Source organism: Haliotis rufescens, unplaced genomic scaffold (genome assembly GCF_023055435.1).
Source record: "Haliotis rufescens isolate VD_foot unplaced genomic scaffold, xgHalRufe1.0.p SCAF_25, whole genome shotgun sequence".
Classification (NCBI taxonomy): Eukaryota; Metazoa; Mollusca; class Gastropoda; order Lepetellida; family Haliotidae; genus Haliotis; species Haliotis rufescens.
The window spans coordinates 8938450-8959779 of NW_025963946.1; the positions used below are offsets into that span (position 1 = coordinate 8938450).

The window sequence follows — 21330 nt, forward strand, 5'->3', positions numbered from 1 at the left end:
ATACACAAATCTACATGCATACATAACACTAAGTTAATGATCTTTCAATCACAATAAAATTTGCATGACTGATAAATCTTGACTGTGGGCCCATCCAAAATGATCACGGACCCCTCGAGGCAATTACATATATGTATACCCTGATGTATAAGCCCCCTCTATAGCAGTGTTAGGGGACCTGTGACCTACAGGTTAATTACAGGAAGGCCGACTGTCCAGTGATAGGCAACCAAGTGGCCGATAACATTGACAAATTCCGGGGCTTCAACCTGGAGAAATTAATCAAGGGGCTACAGCCTATGAAAGAGCCGTTTATCAGCTTGGGCTAGAGATTACAGGCTGGCAGAAGATTCCTTGTCACTCTGCTGGTTTGGAAAACATAATCCATGATGTAGGAGACATTGAGATGCTGGAGAGCTATCAAATCTGCAAGAATCCTGGCAAATGGATGGCAGATGCACAGCTAGTTAAAGTCTTTCAATTAAAATGCTGAAATTTAATCAGCTGACATCAGCTAGGTTAAGAACCCCATTGATTGTTATCATTATCACTTTGCTCAGTATTTAGGACTGGTTAAAATTGATTTGAGTGAAACATGTTTAGATGGGGTAGTGAGGTGAGGTGAAATGGGGTTTAACGTCGCGTCCAAGATTATTGCACATAATATAGTGACGTGCATTCATGTGTGTGTGTGTGTGGCTGCTTGTACTAGTCCGGACTGATGCCGATTTATAGTGCTAGCCCACTGAGATACCATGCCGCAGTTTAACATGAATACCCCACTCAGACACAGTATACTGACTCCGAGCCGACCAGTCCTTGTTTTAGCCCCTTAATGCCGAGCGCCAGACAGGGTATCAGCAAGTACCATCTTTTAACATCTTTTGGTATGACGCAGCCGGAGATTGAACCCTGAACCCCCTGCTCTCCGGGCGGACGCTCTACCACTAGACCACCAGATATTAGAAATATCTGATATTTTAGCTAAGTGCCAGTAAGGAACATTGGATCCAGGCCACAGCAAGTGGAGGCAACTCTTCATTTATTATGTCTGAATGCCAGTCAGGAAAAGAAACTCTGCATGTATAGGTCTTAATCTTACTTTCCTTTCAATCTTCACTAAAACATACATTTGACATACACAAACAGAATGTGCATAAGCGAACAGTTACAAAAACGATTAGTCTATTTACTGCTATGTTAGAGTGAGTGAATGAGAGAAAGTTCTTTAATACAACAATCAATATTCCAGCTGTTAAAGTCAAAATATAATCAAGCTGAGGACAAACATGTATGTGTTTGTCTTCTAAACATCAAAATATGCATGCTTAAAGCTACACTTAGCACTACTCCAGCTATATAACAATAGCCTGTAAATAAGCAAGTCTGGACCAGACACACAAGGGCTTTATATCAGCATCTAATCCCTGTCATTGGGGTACGATGATATGCTGTCAACCAAGCCACTGACCCTGATCCCCCGGTCCATTCAGACGCCACAAACAACAAACATAGGTGTCGGGTCCAACTTAAACCAGGACTCCCCCACAGGGTATAAAACTACGTAAATGTTCACAACAGATTTGGCACTGACTGCAACTCAAGCGGCAGAAGAAGTTACCAGTCATTAGATCCCGCCAAGAAAACCAATGATTAAAGTCCTGGCTACAGACACAGTCACATGCTTCATCAAAAGAAAACCTTGCCTGTCCAAGAGTGTCAAACATTATGAAGAATAAATTGATTTCCCTATGTGAGCTCCTGCACTGTTAAACTCACTTATCCTGTGTCCTACATGAGCACCAGAGGTCACTGACTGGCACCAGACCTGACTCAAATGTGTTTGTCCAGTCGAGTATAAAACCTTCACCTCTGACCTCATTCAACACTGACCGCTAACCCATCTTGACTCCCATCAGTTGAACATCTTCCCTAGAATCCTGGAAGGGTATATTGATACATATTTGATATGTGCCCACTGCCTACCTTGAATACAGATGAGCGGAGCTGCCAGTACAAGACGGATAGTAAATCAATGGACTGAGACCTCTAAGTGTGGCTGATGAGATCAGTACAAATTGTCACTCAGGTGGACCTTTCGCGACAGTTTGATACATTGGGATTAGATACTGTCGTCCCCTCATTCTCATTTCACTCCAACATTTGGGGGGCTTATTAGTATTGATGGGGGCTGCTTATCATGGCTTGATTAAGCTGATCTTCCACTGAGATAAATGTCACTTTCTGAATCCGCAAGCCTGAGCAAGTTGTCCTAATCCCAGCAACTGATGTTGAAGCAATAGGGGGCTTCTCAATCACTTTACTTTTTTACACTCTGTAATTCAGAACTAAAAAAAGGGCTATCTGTGATGAACACGGAGGATTTAGGCTACCACAGATATTTTCTTAAATACAGACGATAACAGTTCTCTGGCACAAAATGTGTTTGTGATTGAGTAAGCCTTCCACTCTGATAGTCTCTCCTAGTTCCTTTAACAATCTGGAGCATCCTAACATGCAAAGATCTGTCCAATCAATGCTACAGGTGGGTCCCATCAATGAGGTGGAAATATCTTCAGTGCTACAGCTCAAGTAGTTCAGCACTAAGAAATCACATCACTATCTCAGTACATAATTTTACCCACATTAGCCAAACATGAATGCAACTGGAACATCTCCCTGCCTGCCACCGCGTCTTATCTTATCACAGAAACCTTTTTGCTCGTTCTTCTTGCAGCCATTACCAACAATACTTCTAAAGATGCTGATACAGGAAAACTTTTTGATATGAATGAAATTGCGTGTAAAGATGTGCATTTCCATATCATCCCCATGTTCATCTCTTTACCAACGCCTCAAGTGATACGCATGGTGACACAGCACCTGTAGGCATGTCGACATGGCAATCTCATCAACACTGGCGGGTCCTAGAGAGGTCTGATCAACTGTAGACATGGCAATCTCACTAACACTGGCGGGTCCTAGAGGGGTCTGATCAACTGTAGACATGGCAATCTCATCAACACTGGCGGGTCCTAGAGAGGTCTGATCAACTGTAGACACGGCAATCTCATCAACACTGGCGGGTCCTAGAGGGGTCTGATCAACTGTAGACACGGCAATCTCATCAACACTGGCGGGTCCTAGAGAGGTCTGATCAACTGTAGACACGGCAATCTCATCAACACTGGCGGGTCCTAGAGAGGTCTGATCAACTGTAGACACGGCAATCTCATCAACACTGGCTGGTCCTAGAGATGTCTGATCAACTGTAGACATGGCAATCTCATCAACACTGGCTGGTCCTAGAGAGGTCTGATCAACTCTAATGGTTTAAACAGAACACCATAATTTGCATTTAACGAACAACTCTAAACTTCTGTCAACATTTCATGTGGTTTCCATCTGAAAATATTCCTAAGTCATTAAAACCCAGTCATAAAAAGTAAATCTTGGCAGCAATTTGAAAACAGAAATTACGTGTTATGTTTCCTATTCTGTCAACAAAGTGATTGTAGGAGTGGTCATAAATAGATATTAGCCAAATGAGTTGCAGATTCATCTTCTTCCACTGTGATGAGAATCGGAGAGAAATTGAAATGAGTTTTGGTAGTTGCTTTCAGACGATAAACTTAACTACCTTGACAAGATACTCTCCAACGATTGAAGGTATGGATAACCAAGTTTCTTTCTGTCTAATATTTCCAGTGATGAATTTCCTAAAATAGATATCAATTTTAAGAAGCCTATTCATCTTGTTCTTAAACTGTTTATTGAATATGAAATAAGCCCCCCCCCCCCCCCCCCCCCCCCCCCCGTAACAAATCAATGAAGAACATTTCCATTAATATGCTATGAAACATAAGAGTCCGGGTCTGTCAGATATTCTTTCTACACGATCTAGTCTACTACTAGGTCTCAGGGGGGTGTTCCTCAGGTCTGTAAAAGCAAAACTAAATCAACTTATCCAAGTTACAAATTTACATTATATGTTCTCTGATGTCAAACCTGTCTGCTACCCAGTAGAGACAAGCAAGGTGTCATATATACATGTATTTATGTGTTAAACACTTAATGAAAACGAAACTACCTTTATCAAAAATTGAAACAGACCATTTGAAAGAAGAGGATTCTAATCCTCAGTGAAAACTTCCTTTGTCCCATCGCAAGCCCTGTATTGATTCTGGGTTAGAATTGATCCCAGTAACCTATGTTTGTCGTAAGAGGCGACAAACATTGATCTGATGTTCAGACTCCATGACTCGGCATCACACCTGAATGTGTAGGACTTGTAACATTTGCCACACCTGCTTATTCTTCCTCATATTGCTGATAGAGGTGTTAAACAACATCACATACTAGCGTCTCACCCACTAGCCCTGACCCATGAGGGAGTGAGTGAGTTCAACACTATCAGTATTGCAGTTATACAACACAGCATGTCAGCTTGCTGTGGGAGAAAGCCTAAAGTATCACAGGCCCAACACTTGCTGATAGAAAAGATCATACTCCTTGGATCCACTACACCAAATTAGAACCTGTTAACCTGATTATAATTTGGTGTCAAAGTGTAATATTCAGGCATGAAACATTCACAAAAACACTTGGATTCCATATCATACAGAAGGAGTTCATAAAACACAACTTTATGTCCAAGTACACATAAATATGTATGGGTACAAGAATCACTTCACCAAGTTTTGGTCAAGTTGCCATCATATCATTGGAAAGTAGTGAACTTTGTAAAATGCAACAGAAAAGAAAAATGATTAAAAAAGAAGAAAAAGAAGTACAACACCATGGTGGAACCCATGAGGTATGGGGCTGCTAAACCAGTGTGTGGACAGGGATTCCCACACAATCAGCAGATCAACGCATGACTGTGTTGCCTCCGCCCCCTGGGCCACTCATGTCCCATGTCCCTACTCTGTAATGACCCAGTGATATTCCGTGATATTGAGAAATGGGACAAGTACTGGAGAAGCGGCAATGACTGTTTTATTGTGTGAAGCCTGTGATTGCCTCCTGTCCCAGATATGGCAGAAAAATGCCAAACACCATTACACCATAATCAGCAGCATGTTAGGCCTGAGATAAAAGGTGTTTGGAGGTATAGTGGCAATTAGATAAGATGTGGACTGCTTCACGACTGCTTCACTTTAGCGTCTTCAGAGGATTGTTGCTTCATGATTTATTCATGCGACCTCAGACATTTGGGTCAATCATATGTCATCGACTTGGCCCAATCTGCTGGCCTACCACAGGGACAGGTCTGTTCCTCTAGTAAGGGACTGTGTACCCATGTTCTGTGGGGGCTGATGATTCATCACACAGACATTTGGGTCAATCATATGTCATCGACTTGGCCCAATCTGCTGGCCTACCACAGGGACAGGTCTGTTCCTCTAGTAAGGGACTGTGTACCCATGTTCTGTGGGGGCTGATGATTCATCACACAGACATTTGGGTCAATCATATGTAATCGACTTGGCCCAATCTGCTGGCCTACCACAGGGACGGGTCTGTTCCTTGAGTAAGGGACTGTGTACCCATGTTCTGTGGGGGCTGATGAATGAGTGAGTGAGTTGGGTTTAACGCTGCTTTTAACAGTATTACAGTTACATCACGGCGTGTCAGCTTAATGTGTGAGGAAAGCCCCAAGTGATGCAGGTCTCAGATGTTTACCACTTTGGTGAAACCCACGAGCACGGGTATGGTGCTAAAACCTAGAAACATAATCGGGGCGAACCGGGATTCGAACCCACAATCATAGGTTTCTGGTGTGCCCAAGGGACGCAACTCTGCACGGCGAATCGCGGCGCCTTAGACGACTGGGCCACCCGTGCCCCCATGGGGGCTGATGATTCATCTCACAGACAATATTTAATTCTACCAACTTGAACCAGTAGTAATTGAGTAATGTCCAGATCATTCTTGTCCCTTCTACGGTGACGGTGACGTAAAGATCTTGCCAAATCAAAAGATATGAAGGTGACGAGGTCATTGGTGAAAGTTAACCAATATCTTCAGAAGAATTTTATCAAGATCTAAAGAAATAAGTCATTTAATGTAGAAATTGATTAAAATGTAAACATTAATAACAATATCAAAAAGGGGACTTGTCTTTGATTTGAAGTAATGGAATTGATAAAGTTTCTTTAGGTTTCGATAAGGTCTGCTATTAGTGAGAACTAACTATTTTAGTAACGACTCCCCGACAAGTCAGTGGTTAAAGACTTGGCTAGCACAATAGTCGACAGGTTCAGATTTCAAATAGGGCACACAGGAACTACAGCCTAAAACAACTTTTCAGAAATCATATGTCTTTAGAGGCAAGGATATCTACTTGAAATATAGAACAAACACTTCAATACATGTTGAGCTGTTTTTTCTTTATCAAGACAATAGAGGTTGGTTGGTTGGTTGGTATGTTGTTTAACGCCACACTCAGCAATATTCCAGCCATATGACGGCGGTCTGTAAATAATCGAGTCTGGACCAGACAATCCAGTGATTGACATCATGAGCATCTATCCATGCAATTGGGATAGATGACATGCATCAACCAAGTCAGCAAGACTGACCACCCGATCCCCTTAGTCGCCTCTTAAGACAAGCACAGTCAACTTTCAAAGCAAGCATTGGTTGCTGAAGACCTATTCTACCCCAGACCTTCACGGGTCCACTGGAGGTAGTCCCTTCAAGAAGTTGTGTTTTAGCTGTCCCATTATATGTATGCAGTGTTCATGTTGTGAATCAGAGAGTCTGGTTAACACTGCTTTGAGCAGTATTTCAGTTATATCACAGCCCCTTAAAGTTAATGCTCATATATACCATTCTCTAAAAAGTTATATTCAGTCAGATAAGTTTGCACAGACATGGGTCACATTATATCCCTCTGTCAACAAGGTTTTGGTGCCTGGCTCTGTCAACATTACTGTCAACTAACATCAACTGGTAGTCGCAAACCATTTGCGAAGTTTTTTAGCAACAGACTTGGTGCATGTCATCGTATCCAAATTGCGTATATAAATGCTCATGATGTCAATCACTGGATAGTCTTGTCCAGACCTGTTAATTTACAGAGCCCTGTCGCATAGCCGGAATATTGATGAGTGTGGCATTAAAGAACAAACAAACAAACTTAGTTACAAGGGCTTCCTTAATGTTGTTTATCAGTCTCCATTCAGATTATTTGCCATGAAAAGGACAAAGTTCATATACCTCATTTATTTGACAGCGAACCAGGCAACCTTATGCTTGAAGATGAGGTTTGCATTGTAATGCTATTTCACTGCAGTGTACAACTTCCTGTAAGATATGGTGCATATCACATGCTGCTTTCTGAATCACTGCAGGTTTGGAGCCCATTCCAACCTTACTACACACCAGAGTGACATACTTCTCATGTTCGGAATAGGTCAAAACTTGCGTTGTCCGAAAAAATGACTAACACAGAAATCATACAATACAAGAACAGACACCAAACTGCCAATCAAAAGCTTGTCCCCATTATAGGAAATTGATGAGGATAGAGTCTACCCACAACACCTGAACAGTTCACCAGTCACATCACTACAGTCAGAAGCTAAATCAACTTTCAACAAAATATTTCCCAAATTGACAAGTCAATTCCATGTTTTCCCTGGCAGCTCAGAGAACATACCTACCAGAACTATCTAAGTAGAACTCACGGCATCAAGCAACTTCAAACTGCATAAACACATGCAATATCCAGATCAGTACTCTGATGTATAGCAGAACCTACATACTTAAGACAGAGTACTGTAGTTTGTTTTACAGACTTTAAGGCTTAGTGAGTGAGTGAGTGAGTGAGTATGGTTTGATGCCGCTTTTAGCAATATTCCAGCAATATCCCAGCGGGGGACACCAGAAATGGGCTTCACACATTGTACCCATGTCGGCAATTGTACCCGGGTCTTCAGCGTGAGGAGTGAACGCTTTAACCACTAGGCTACCCCACCGCCCCTTCAGGCTCAGAGGCAGGACACAAAATTCCAAGGATAAAAAATATGAAGGTTCATTTAAGTTCTTAAGAAGAACAATTACATAAAGGCTACCACATAAATGCAAACAAAAAAGATGTTTTAGAAATTAGAAAATTTTGGGTTGGTTTTTTTCAGTTTACGTAATTTTAGACTTACCTACAAAACAAGTAATAAAATAGATATGGCAACAATAAGATATATTTGGATGGACCTGCAATGCATATCTAATGAGAGATCTTGCAATTTGCGCAAGACTCACTGTGATGCAGCACAAAATGATACACATGTTTTATTCATGCAAATTTACTTTCTACGTCAAAGCCAATTACAGCCCGACACATGTTTTGTACAACTGCAACAGGTCGTGTGTATTTTGTGCAGTGGCAACTTCACAGATGTAGCGGACACTCCAAACACGATGTTGTTTGTGTTCTTTCACGCCGCAATCTGCAATATTCTAACTATATGATGGAGCCTGTAAATAATCGGGTTTACACCAGGCAATCCAGTGATTGACATCATGATCAACACGCCATGCCATGGGGTGATGATGAAATGAAATCAATCAGTTCACGGAGCAGGCCAGCCAATTCATAAGTCACCACTTACTACAAGCTGAGTTTTCTGGCAACCAATTCCAACCCGGAATCCCAACAGAGCTGGTAACACAGGCTTCAATGTACTGACAGCAAGGCAGTGCGTGAATGTTGTTTTATGTTGCTGCCACCTATTTTCCAGCTCTGTACCACTAGTTACATGATTGCTTTAAGTGTCCACTAAATCCAGAAAATATTTGACAAAATGCTATTTCATATCAAATCATGTTAAAAACGTTCTATCCATCCATTGTTCTGTGTAGAAACAGATTCTTGAAATTCTATTTGAATCTTTTCAATACTCTTTCATGGAAATTTTCAAAATCAATAACTGATTGCTTGCAATAAACAGATAATGACCAATGATCAATGATCAGTTCCCAACCAATTCCAGCACTAATAACAATGACTGTAAATAATCAAGTCTGGGCAAGGCAAAACAATGGTCGATATCATAAGCAACAACAATCCAGGTTGTCAGGGCATGATAACTGACAATCATCCAGGTCACACAGAATACCCACCCATCCTCAATAGAATGCTCTTACGACCTTGGGGCTCATGTCACCCTTGAAGCATCAAGGGGTTACACTGTCATCAACGTTATTCATAAAACATAAGTAAGATGCATAGCAATTATGAATTGAACTAGACTGTCTGATATGACCCTGAATACCCAAGCATGAAAGGCAGAGAGCTGATTTCAGTCAGAAGCTCTCCTAAAATAGACGACACATAGCAATCAAAACAAAGTAAATTCCATCATATTTGTCATCTTTCCCAGTTCCTGAACAATCTGCAGCAAATGTCAACTCTTCCAATTCCAGTGATAGACATGCAGAAAGGGGAAAGAGGTACCAGATCAATGGCCAGAATGTTGGCCTTTCAAGTTGTTGTTGATGTAAAAGACATGTTCTGTTGCTGAAATCTGTGTTTGTCATACAACACTGACCATTGGGCCATATAGTCTCAGTGGATAACTAAACTTTCTTCACGAATCCATGCAACACACCAATCAGTTGTAAATGAAACCCTCCCTTGCCACACTGACTCCACTGAAGGACAAGTAGAAAAGCAAACTGCAACTTGAGACAATCAGCATATCTCTCCCAGGAGTAGTGAGTCCCAGTTATATCGTGGCGTGTCAGCTTAATGTGGGAGGAAAGCCTGAAGTGATGCAGGTCTCAGACATTTACCACTTTGGTGAAACCCACGAGCTTGCGTATGGTGCTGACAAACCTAGAAACATAATCGGGGCGAACCAGGATTCGAACCCACAATCATAGGTTCCTGGCATGTCCAAGGGACGCAACTCTGCACAGCGAATCGCGGCACCTTAGACGACCGGGCCACCTGTGCCCCCTCTCCCAGTAATAAGTTGCTTCAGAAATGATCATGGGCACTTAATAGCAAACATTCCTATTTTTAAAACCATTATTTGGCAGAGAAGACATAGGTTCAATAAGATTCCAGCACATAAATCTGGGAAGATATCTTGAATGTTTGCGAAATCCTGTCTGGGAAGAGCTAAGGTAACGCATGTAACCACATAAATGTTCAAATCAGAAACAATAAATATAAGTCAAGATCTATATATGCTCCCAAGGTTGAAAGGTAAATGATAAACAACTCTAGCAGTCAGACCAACCACTGATGAAGATAATACTTTTGCAGTGTTTCCACATTCACAAATTTGTCCGAAACGTATTTCCAGATTAGATTCTATACAGCTTCCAACAAGAGATTGTTCCAGGAAACCTGAAGTGCCATCCCATCAAACATCAAAAACACTGGGGAAAAAGGAAGATCAATTTCCTGACGGAAAAACATAACAAAAAATGTGTCTTCTTTCAAAGCAAGTGTTTAGGAAATACTTCTAATCAATACACTCCAAGAACACTAACTTCAGAACTTTCAAAAAAGAAATCTATCCAAATACACCAGTGTATCTAACTGAGCCAATCCTGCTCATATCTTTTTCAAATGACTTCTTTCAGTTCTGCTCCAAAGGTGATACTACGCACAACCAGATGAAACTACAAAAACTGCAATATTGACATTACATAATAATAATGTCCATATTCCCTTTTTCATGTTTTAACAAGAAAATCTTCAAACATCATCTGTCAAAAGAACCAAATCAGGTTTGGGCAATGAAAACCACCGTCTAATTTCTGTCTGTTTTCCAACACATGATTTATTACAAACGGCTGTGATAAAAATCAGCTGGTGCTATTCTAACACTAACTTTAAGTTTTGAAATTTGTGTTGTGATCTCAATTATTTTCACCAGTTAAATATGAATGCCATGCTTCTTAGGCAGAAACACAAACTTGCTGTTTGCATTCAGCAGAATAAAGCTGACACTTAAACTTGACAAAGGTGTAATGCATGCAATAGGACTGCAGCTAAGAGATGGCACAACACAACACAACACAACACAACACAACACAACACAACACCAGGCCTACTTATGAAGATCCTGCAAGGAAAACCCCTTGGCCATAATCTAATAAGCCATATGGCATGAAGCACAGATGTCAATGCCTTCTTCATGAAAGCAATCAAAATAAATACAGCATAATCAGTTCCTGAGTAGTGCACAAACAGGTGGTGCATTCAACTTTCCAACCCAAACCAACGATTCATAACTTGAAAGCCCGAATTGGCTGTAAAACATGAATTTGAAATAACCTGTATCAGGAAAAAATCTTTCATTTGATTGGTAAATATATGTGGGTGTTGGCAGTTGATGGAGTTTGAAGTGTATTGAGATAAAACTCTTAGAGGAACGATTAAAGGAATACCCTGGTGGTGATACAATAATTAGCAGGAAGTAGCTCTCTGATGCCAGAAATTTATGTTGAGAGTCCAGTAAACACTCACATCCTCAATGGGAGAGAGTGGTGGGGGTTGGGGGTGTATGCCAGGGGGGGCAATCTTTGTCGGGGCCAATCGTCACAACATAGACATGGGCTACTCATTGTCTGGTACTGTTTAGGCCAAATATTGACTGCTAATTTTATGTTTGAACAATGCACGTTGCCACGGAGGCAAAACGAAAATGAATTATCAGCCAAGCAAGATGAAAGTGTCCCTGACACCCTCCAACCATGCAGACTCAATGGGAAGCACAGAGTTGAGGCAGAACCCATGTACAGAAATATTAGCTCGCATAAAAGCTTCATGAACGAGAATGTAACTTGGGAAAAGGCAGCATTAATTTTAATAATGTTTCTTTAATGACGTCTTCAAAATGGGTTACGAGCGTCAAACCACGCTCTAAGCACTCTCATAAAATAATCACAAAGTTTTCTCTAAATTCCTGTAAAAATTGTATAATAGCTTTCTCACAAGTACTTCATACATCCTTGTCTCATTGAATGTTCCAGGACCATGGTACCAGGGGTTGGTAGCTCACCTTCTTCAATCACCACCTTGGTACCAGGGGTTGGTAGCTCACCTTCTTCAATCACCACCATGGTACCAGGGGTTGGTAGCTCACCTTCTTCAATCACCACCATGGTACCAGGGGTTGGTAGCTCACCTTCTTCAATCACCACCATGGTACCAGGGGTTGGTAGCTCACCTTCTTCATTCACCACCTTGGTAGCAGGGGTTGGTAGCTCACCTTCTTCAATCACCACCTTGGTACCAGGGGTTGGTAGCTCACCTTCTTCAATCACCACCTTGGTACCAAGGGTTGGTAGCTCACCTTCTTCAATCACCACCATGGTACCAGGGGTTGGTAGCTCACCTTCTTCATTCACCACCTTGGTAGCAGGGGTTGGTAGCTCACCTTCTTCAATCACCACCTTGGTACCAGGGGTTGGTAGCTCACCTTCTTCAATCACCACCTTGGTACCAGGGGTTGGTAGCTCACCTTCTTCAATCACCACCATGGTACCAGGGGTTGGTAGCTCACCTTCTTCAATCACCACCTTGGTACCAGGGGTTGGTAGCTCACCTTCTTCAATCACCACCTTGGTACCAGGGGTTGGTAGCTCACCTTCTTCAATCACCACCTTGGTACCAGGGGTTGGTAGCTCACCTTCTTCAAACACCACCTTGGTACAAGGGGTTGGTAGCTCACCTTCTTCAATCACCACCTTGGTAGCAGGGGTTGGTAGCTCACCTTCTTCAATCACCACCTTGGTACCAGGGGTTGGTAGCTCACCTTCTTCAATCACCACCTTGGTACCAGGGGTTGGTAGCTCACCTTCACTTGGAAGTCATATGGTTCACAAAACATTGCAAAGGCTTTATTATGACCAAACAAAATCTCACCTGCATCAATTATTCCTTGGGCCAAGATGGCACCAAACTTAGCCATGACATCTTCATGCTTGTCACTGATCACTTTCGCATACAGCTGCCGGAAATGGGTCACCTAAAATACACAGAAACATATTTCAAATGTAAACAATGATCATGTGAGACACCCCTTATACAATGCTATGCATTCGTTATTGCAACCATTCCCACACCTACTGAACAGACTGACAGTACATCCTGGATATCCTGACCATGTGTTGGCTACTGGATATCCTGACCATGTGTTGCCTACTGGATATCCTGACCATGTGTTGCCTACTCCATATCCTGACCATGTGTTGCCTACTGGATATCCCGACCATGTGTTGGCTACTTCATATCCCGACCATGTGTTGCCTACTGGATATCCTGACCATGTGTTGCCTACTCCATATCCTGACCATGTGTTGCCTACTGGATATCCTGACCATGTGTTGCCTACTGGATATCCTGACCATGTGTTGCCTGCTGGATATCCTGACCATGTGTTGCCTACTGGATATCCTGACCATGTGTTGGCTACTGGATATCCTGACCATGTGTTGCCTACTGGATATCCTGACCATGTGTTGCCTACTGGATATCCTGAGCATGTGTTGGCTACTGGATATCCTGACCATGTGTTGCCTACTGGATATCCTGACCATGTGTTGCCTACTGGATATCCTGACCATGTGTTGCCTACTCCATATCCTGACCATGTGTTGCCTACTGGATATCCTGACCATGTGTTGCCTACTCCATATCCCGACCATGTGTTGCCTACTCCATATCCTGACCATGTGTTGCCTACTCCATATCCTGACCATGTGTTGCCTACTCCATATCCTGACCATGTGTTGCCTACTGGATATCCTGACCATGTGTTGCCTACTGGATATCCTGACCATGTGTTGCCTACTGGATATCCTGACCATGTGTTGCCTACTGCATATCCTGAGCATGTGTTGCCTACTTGATTAGACAACACAGAAGCAATTTTTTCAGTTTTGTCAGTTATCTAATATTGCAGTGCCCCAGTAATTCCAATGAAGAAAAATGCTGAACAAATCAAATACAAAAGTTTTGTTTCTTCAGTTTTTCTTAAATTATGGAAAACAAATTCTTAAAACTATTAATTGATTGAGGGGATGAAAGAAACAAACATTTTCCAGATGCTTAAATTATTATCCACAAACACATTTTCGTCCATTAATTATCAGTCAAAAAGGTAATAACGCTATAGAATTATTTCCGGAATCGGCAAGCTTTTAACCTCATATTACATCCACCCAAGAAGTACCTGATATATAACACTTGTAGTATTTTTAGCATTGTTCAGTCAGCCAAAGGTGAAACAATATATGCTGCACCAATATCACACATCAATCATACTACCTGAAGTGACATTTCCAATAAATATATCATTAGCATCCAAAATTGTGTTATGTATGCATCTCAAGACATCAGCATAAAATTGATTCCCAGAAACTCTTTGCCTTATAGGTGTTCTATGAAATGTGTGAGCAACGATATTGCTGATGAAATCAGGACGAGGTATAACTGCTTGATGAATGAGCTGCCCATTAACTTGTCCAACATTGGGGAGAGAGGTAATCTGGCTGAAAATGATCCGAAAGTGGTTTTGCAAATTTGACAGCGGAGACAAACCATTGTTGATAGTTTACTGAAGTAAAACAGCTACAAACCTTCTTCCCACTATTTCCAATAATCAATGTCATATTCACCATCGTGAATTTATCAAACCTAAAATTGCATCTTGCGAGTCAACAGGGCAAAAATTATTGGAATTTAGAGTGTTGGTTTTTCTCAATAGTTGGTAAGATCACGGTCATCAAAAGACACAGTCAATAAAACTATGCAGCTGGTGAATCACTAATGGTAATACTCTTTGAGTGATGAGCGATCAGCATTCCAAATCAGGTTCCAAATCACAAATTATTGTTTTAGCAGTAGATGAGATATTCTTAGCTAAGTGAAGGATCTCACCCAATTTGGTTGGGTTTAGGCGGGTCCCTCGTAACAAATTCCAGAAAACGAGCTCATTAGCACAATGACTACTGATCTATAGCAGTGTAGTCTGCTTTAGATGTGTTTGATATGGATTGGAATAAGTAATCCAGGTCAAATTGCATGCATAACTAGTTTCCTTGGAATGTTGAGGGTGACACTGGTAAATTGGTCCTGCTGGTCCATCCTCGGTGATGAAGGTTATTTTGTATCAGATTTTATACTTCATCAAAGTCACTAGCTTTGATGGAATTCACTTCTATGTGTGGTAGCATTGTACTCAATTCTAGCCAATCATCCATGTGTAGTGAAAATCAATTTGAATTTAAAACAATTGCAATATGCACTGAAATGACACAGGTAATTATGCACTGATCCTATTTTTCCATGGAGTGTGTACAACCATGTGACAGGATCTATCCTCCAGGAGTCAGTGGACGGAAGTCTCTATGGCGCTGATCACTAAATTCAAAGACATAAGACCTATTTTTTAGAATAAGTTTGACACAGCGTATGATGACAAACATTTGAAGCTGCAACCAGCTCCAGTCTGAAAACCTTTCATTTGTTCGTTGCTTAATGCTCTTCGTAGCAATATTCCAGCAACCGAGTAAATGACAGGAACCAAGAAATGTTTGGGCCAGACAAACCAGTGATTGATATTACAAGCAGCAATGAACAGCCAGGGTACGAAGACATACAACTTCTATTTCTCATCCTGGACCGCGGTGGGCCTTCAGAAATCCAGAATCCCCATGTGGCAATTTGCCCTGAACAAGTGAAGTGCCTTAGACGCGGCCACCCTTGGTGTTAGATTAACTAACATACAAGTACAGGATATACCCTGACTGGGTAAACGGCCAGTTACTGTAGACACTTGACAAACACTTAAACTGAGGATGAAATATTACTTCCCAATAAAAACTACTTTCAGCAGAATATCCTAGTGTTTGTCCACAATACAGCTGGAATGTGAGGAGGGGGAACAAACAATAACAAATAGTCCCTTTACATTGGTAGCTTAGGTTGCAAGTCATTTACAACAAACACATCAGGTTGTATTCCTGTGAAGCAGGCAGATGTTATCCCTGCTGACTTTCACTGGACCTCACATTTCTCAGAAGGTGCTGATTACTTAATGTCCACGCTACAGCCAACAAGCTGCACGAGAACCATCTTTCTGTTCTCTTCAGTAGTTGCCAGTTTTTTTCTGGGGCTTTTCCTGCCGAGGCTTAGGCCATTAATGAAAGGAACTGACTATTAGCAGATACTTTGAGCCTGCTTGATTTGTTGGCAAGACAGATGGTCACAAGATCAATTTATGATCTAAAAGAAATGAAAAAAGTTCAAGTCAAGTTCAAGGAGAGGAGAACAATTGAGAGCCTCATAAATTTGGCCAATTACTTGGAAGGTAGCAGCAGGTAACTAAGAGACTTCCTTTGTAACCAACCAAGATGTGATAGACTTTTCAGAAGCAGACATACCATCAAACAGATACGAACTGTGGTGTTGATTAAAGACGTAAACTGGACAGTTTTCTCTGTTACCACATACTATCCCATCATCCTCAAGTACCAGCAAACCATAGGGATTTTAACTGGATGTATGATCCTGTGTCTTTAGTATGTACTGAAGACACATGAGGGAGGGTGTTTCAGTCTGTGCCAAACTGTTGGAGTCTACTGGACGGAACTTATCTCAAGATGTTTTCACCAAAAAGCAATTTCATTAGATTTGTGTCTCATAGGTGAGGTTTCAGACTGGAGATGGTGTGTCTTCAGCATACATCAAAGCACCTTCAGTGTGTGAGAATATAATGAACCTGTGTACTCATAGGAGCAGAAATCAATGCTGCTGGGGTAGTGTCACAAATACCGCCAGAACAGATGCTGTTTTCCTCATGGTGACCCACTACAGTAACCACATACAACAAACAGGGGGTAGTGTCACAAATACCACCAGAACAGATGCTGTCTTGTCCTCATGCTGACCCACTTCAGTTACCACATACAACAAACAGGGGGTAGTGTCACAAATACCACCAGAACAGATGCTGTAGTCCTCATGCTGACCCACTTCAGTAAGCACATACAACAAACAGGGGGTAGTGTCACAAATACCACCAGAACAGATGCTGTAGTCCTCATGCTGACCCACTTCAGTAACCACATACAACAAACAGGGGGTAGTGTCACAAATACCACCAGAACAGATGCTGTTGTCCTCATGCTGACCCACTTCCGTAACCACATACAACAAACAGGGGGTAGTGTCACAAATACCACCAGAACAGATGCTGTGGTCCTCATGCTGACCCACTTCCGTAACCACATACAACAAACAGGGGGTAGTGTCACAAATACCACCAGAACAGATGCTGTGTTGTCCTCATGCTGACCCACTTCAGTAAGCACATACAACAAACAGGGGGTAGTGTCACAAATACCACCAGAACAGATGCTGTAGTCCTCATGCTGACCCACTTCAGTAACCACATACAACAAACAGGGGGTAGTGTCACAAATACCACCAGAACAGATGCTGTTGTCCTCATGCTGACCCACTTCCGTAACCACATACAACAAACAGGGGGTAGTGTCACAAATACCACCAGAACAGATGCTGTGGTCCTCATGCTGACCCACTTCCGTAACCACATACAACAAACAGGGGGTAGTGTCACAAATACCACCAGAACAGATGCTGTGTTGTCCTCATGCTGACCCACTTCAGTAAGCACATACAACAAACAGGGGGTAGTGTCACAAATACCACCAGAACAGATGCTGTGTTGTCCTCATGCTGACCCACTTCGGTTACCACATACAACAAACAGGGGGTAGTGTCACAAATACCACCAGAACAGATGCTGTAGTCCTCATGCTGACCCACTTCAGTAAGCACATACAACAAACAGGGGGTAGTGTCACAAATACCACCAGAACAGATGCTGTTGTCCTCATGCTGACCCACTTCAGTAAGCACATACAACAAACAGGGGGTAGTGTCACAAATACCACCAGAACAGATGCTGTGGTCCTCATGCTGACCCACTTCAGTAAGCACATACAACAAACAGGGGGTAGTGTCACAAATACCACCAGAACAGATGCTGTAGTCCTCATGCTGACCCACTTCGGTTACCACATACAACAAACAGGGGGTAGTGTCACAAATACCACCAGAACAGATGCTGTGTTGTCCTCATGCTGACCCACTTCAGTAAGCACATACAACAAACAGGGGGTAGTAGTCCCCACCGCTAAATACGAGCATAAAACATGGGAGTGAATGTTGTTTTACATCACAGTCAATCATTTCACAATCCTATCACAACAGCCTTTACATATATATTACATTTCTGGATCAGACAAACCAGGGGTCGACAGCACAAGCAATGATCACCGCTATCATGGATACAATGACACACAATCAGCCAGGTCACACATCTTACAAGAATTGGGTTCTGAGGACCTAGCTATTCCTTTCCTGAAAACCACCGACATGTCAATGAAAGTATGGCATATTGTCAACTCTCCTAATAACGGCAAATTCTTTCTGGACTGATGCAAGAAGAAGTGCATGAAATTTCAGCTGTGGGAACTACAAGGCATGTTAGTTCCTAAGCACCAATCCTTGTCCAAACAACAGAAATGAAGATGAGGACGACAATGATGAATGAATGGTTCCCTGAGATGTTCTGTTCTGGGACAACTTGGCGGTGATGTCATCGTCATCTCTGTACCAATCCTTGTCCAAACAACAGAAATGAAGATGAGGACGACAATGATGAATGAATGGTTCCCTGAGATGTTCTGTTCTGGGACAACTTGGCGGTGATGTCATCGTCATCTCTGTACCAATCCTTGTCCAAACAACAGAAATGAAGATGAGGACGACAATGATGAATGAATGGTTCCCTGAGATGTTCTGTTCTGGGACAACTTGGGACACATGTACCATCAGCACATATAAGGTATGCAGTGACTGCCTGCTTAAAACCTTACCCAACTAAAGCCTGACTAAACCCCCATTGCTCACATCCTTGATGTCTCACCACCGTTTTTGTTACAAACACTAGTTAGCAGAAACCACAGCTAAAACCTAGTATAATAAGTATATGTTAACTACAGCAGGTCAACACTTGACCACAGTTTGCACATCTGCCACCAAACATGTAGGAACAATCTCCTAGCATTATACCATCTGGTCATCTTCCTTCATTGGATGCCCAAATGTTGATGCAAGGTATTCTTCAACAGGCTAAGTTTGGGCAGCATTAGCTGTGCAGATCTCAGGACTAAAAGATATGAAATAATCATTGTATTTAAAAGATGTTTAGGATATAACGTTGAGAGGCTGAAGGTGGGTCCAGTTCAGACTGACAGGGGATCAAAGCGTCTAGCACCCAGATAGCGTGCCGATTACGTCTCAAGCTGCGCTAAATTGAAGGATAACATCTCTCATTAAAACCGAGACCTACATTACAGCAATTTTCCGCAACATCGGTTACATATAGCAAATGCGTCTAAAGTGTCAAACACACAATCCGTCTGCCTGATAATGCTTTGCTCCAAACTTCATGTCATGAGGGGAAAATAAGTTGGTGTGTCTGCTCTGGAGGTTTCAAAAGGTACTTTCATCCTAAATTAATTCTCACATCTATATTCCCATCAATAAATTCAATCAAGTAAAACGTTTGAGGAATTATGAAAACAGCAATTTGAACAAAATTGATTACACTCCTAAACTTTCATTCAACCCAATGTATTTTTGAAACATATAATCCATTCGATTGAATGTGATTCAATTGCTTCTTGTGACCTACTTATCCTCAAGTTGTGGTCGACCCGATATGGTTTCATTTGAATATTCTTTCCCCAACTGTCTCTTTGAGTAGATGGTAGCATCCTCTATATTCTTGATCAACTGATGGAAATAATTCCTCAATCTATAACAAACGATCAAAGTGGACTGTGGTGAATATTGGACAGCGTGCCATTTTAATAGCTTATCTTCCAACTGCATCCCTCATTTGTCGATCACTGTAAATTTACTTTTTTCACATATGAAATATTTGGCATTCTGCATGTCCTTGGAGGAACGATAAGGAACGGGAAATTTCCATAAATGACTTCTGTTGACCAATTCAGAGTTTCATCAGGAGACACAAATGAAATATAGTGGATATTAGAATGATTGATGACTATTATCATAGAGATATAGTTGCATGGTACTTCTGTCCCAATGTCTGCCTCCTACAAGCATGAAGTACTTGGAGTTATTCCTCTAGAAGAAACTCTGCTTGTTGTTTTTTCCTTTCTGAATGCTTCCTTGATTACTGTCTGCCATTATGGCCAGTCACTGATAAGAGTAACAAGAAGTTGGGCTACACTTCATTCCCAGCTGCCTTTGTTGATTGCAAAGAAACCAATGAGCGATGTTCAAATATGGAACTGCAGGTCAGGTTGTATACACTCCATTGTTTTTGAGAGATGGTTACAGACAAATTAGGTTGATCTTGGACAAAAAGAGAATGAATGCAATAGCATCTTTCAAAAACTCTAATTGAACATGGAAATGATGTTTTAATGCAATTATAGATAGTTGAGACAGAAAAAGTGAAACAACATGATGACTGCAAAATATATACACTGAATACAACATTATTGTTTCCGTAGTGGTGACTACTGCAATAGTTCTACAACTAGATTGGCCTTCACACACGTGAGTGAATGGTGAACAAGGCCACAGTCAGCAATATTCCAGCTTTACCATGGTGGCTTGTAAATAATCAAGTCTGGATCGGACAATCCAGTGACTGAAAGCAACAATCCACAACAAGTGGAGCCACAACAAGTTGGAGCATGGTGACACACAGTCTGACAAGTCATGGAGCCGGACAGCTTGACCCCAACTTCAATACACAAGACCAGCCACTGGGGACCTCATGTGACTCCTCCAGGGCTCTGCTTCACCATGGGACTTACTTACCTTGGGGCATGTGACTTCATTCTGTTGGACCAAGATGAGGGCGGAAGCAATGAGAGCTCCTTGCCGGACATAGTTGATGGGGTCTTGGACCATGGGTTCCAGCAGTGTCATCGCTTCCTGGAAAATACAACACAAGGTGTCTCACAGTCACATTATAATCATGTGCTCATCATGTCTGTCACAAAATCCTAGAAAACAAGACATTTATGATGTGTCCTCTGAGTAAGAAGCATACCATAAGTAATGGTACCATCAGTATACATATGTACCATCAGTACACATATGTACAATCAGTATATATATGTACCATCAGTACATACATGTACCATCAGTACACACATGTACCATCAGTATATATATGTACCATCAGTATACATATGTACCATCAGTATACATATGTACCATCA

At 41.8% G+C, this 21330-nt stretch overlaps 1 protein-coding gene across 1 annotated transcript in view; it reads right to left on the minus strand.

The window, feature by feature from the left end:
• LOC125383651 (26S proteasome non-ATPase regulatory subunit 1-like) overlaps window positions 1-21040 on the minus strand; it is a 31456-nt gene extending 10416 nt beyond the window's left edge. Inside the window, exons 1-2 of the mRNA XM_048402339.1 lie at window positions 20924-21040; window positions 12893-12995 (exon numbers count right to left, since the gene is read on the minus strand). Coding sequence (XP_048258296.1) covers window positions 12893-12995; window positions 20924-21034 — 214 coding nt within the window. The 5' untranslated portion in view covers window positions 21035-21040. The remainder of the gene's footprint in view (window positions 1-12892; window positions 12996-20923) is intronic.
• Window positions 21041-21330: the final 290 nt, after the last annotated feature.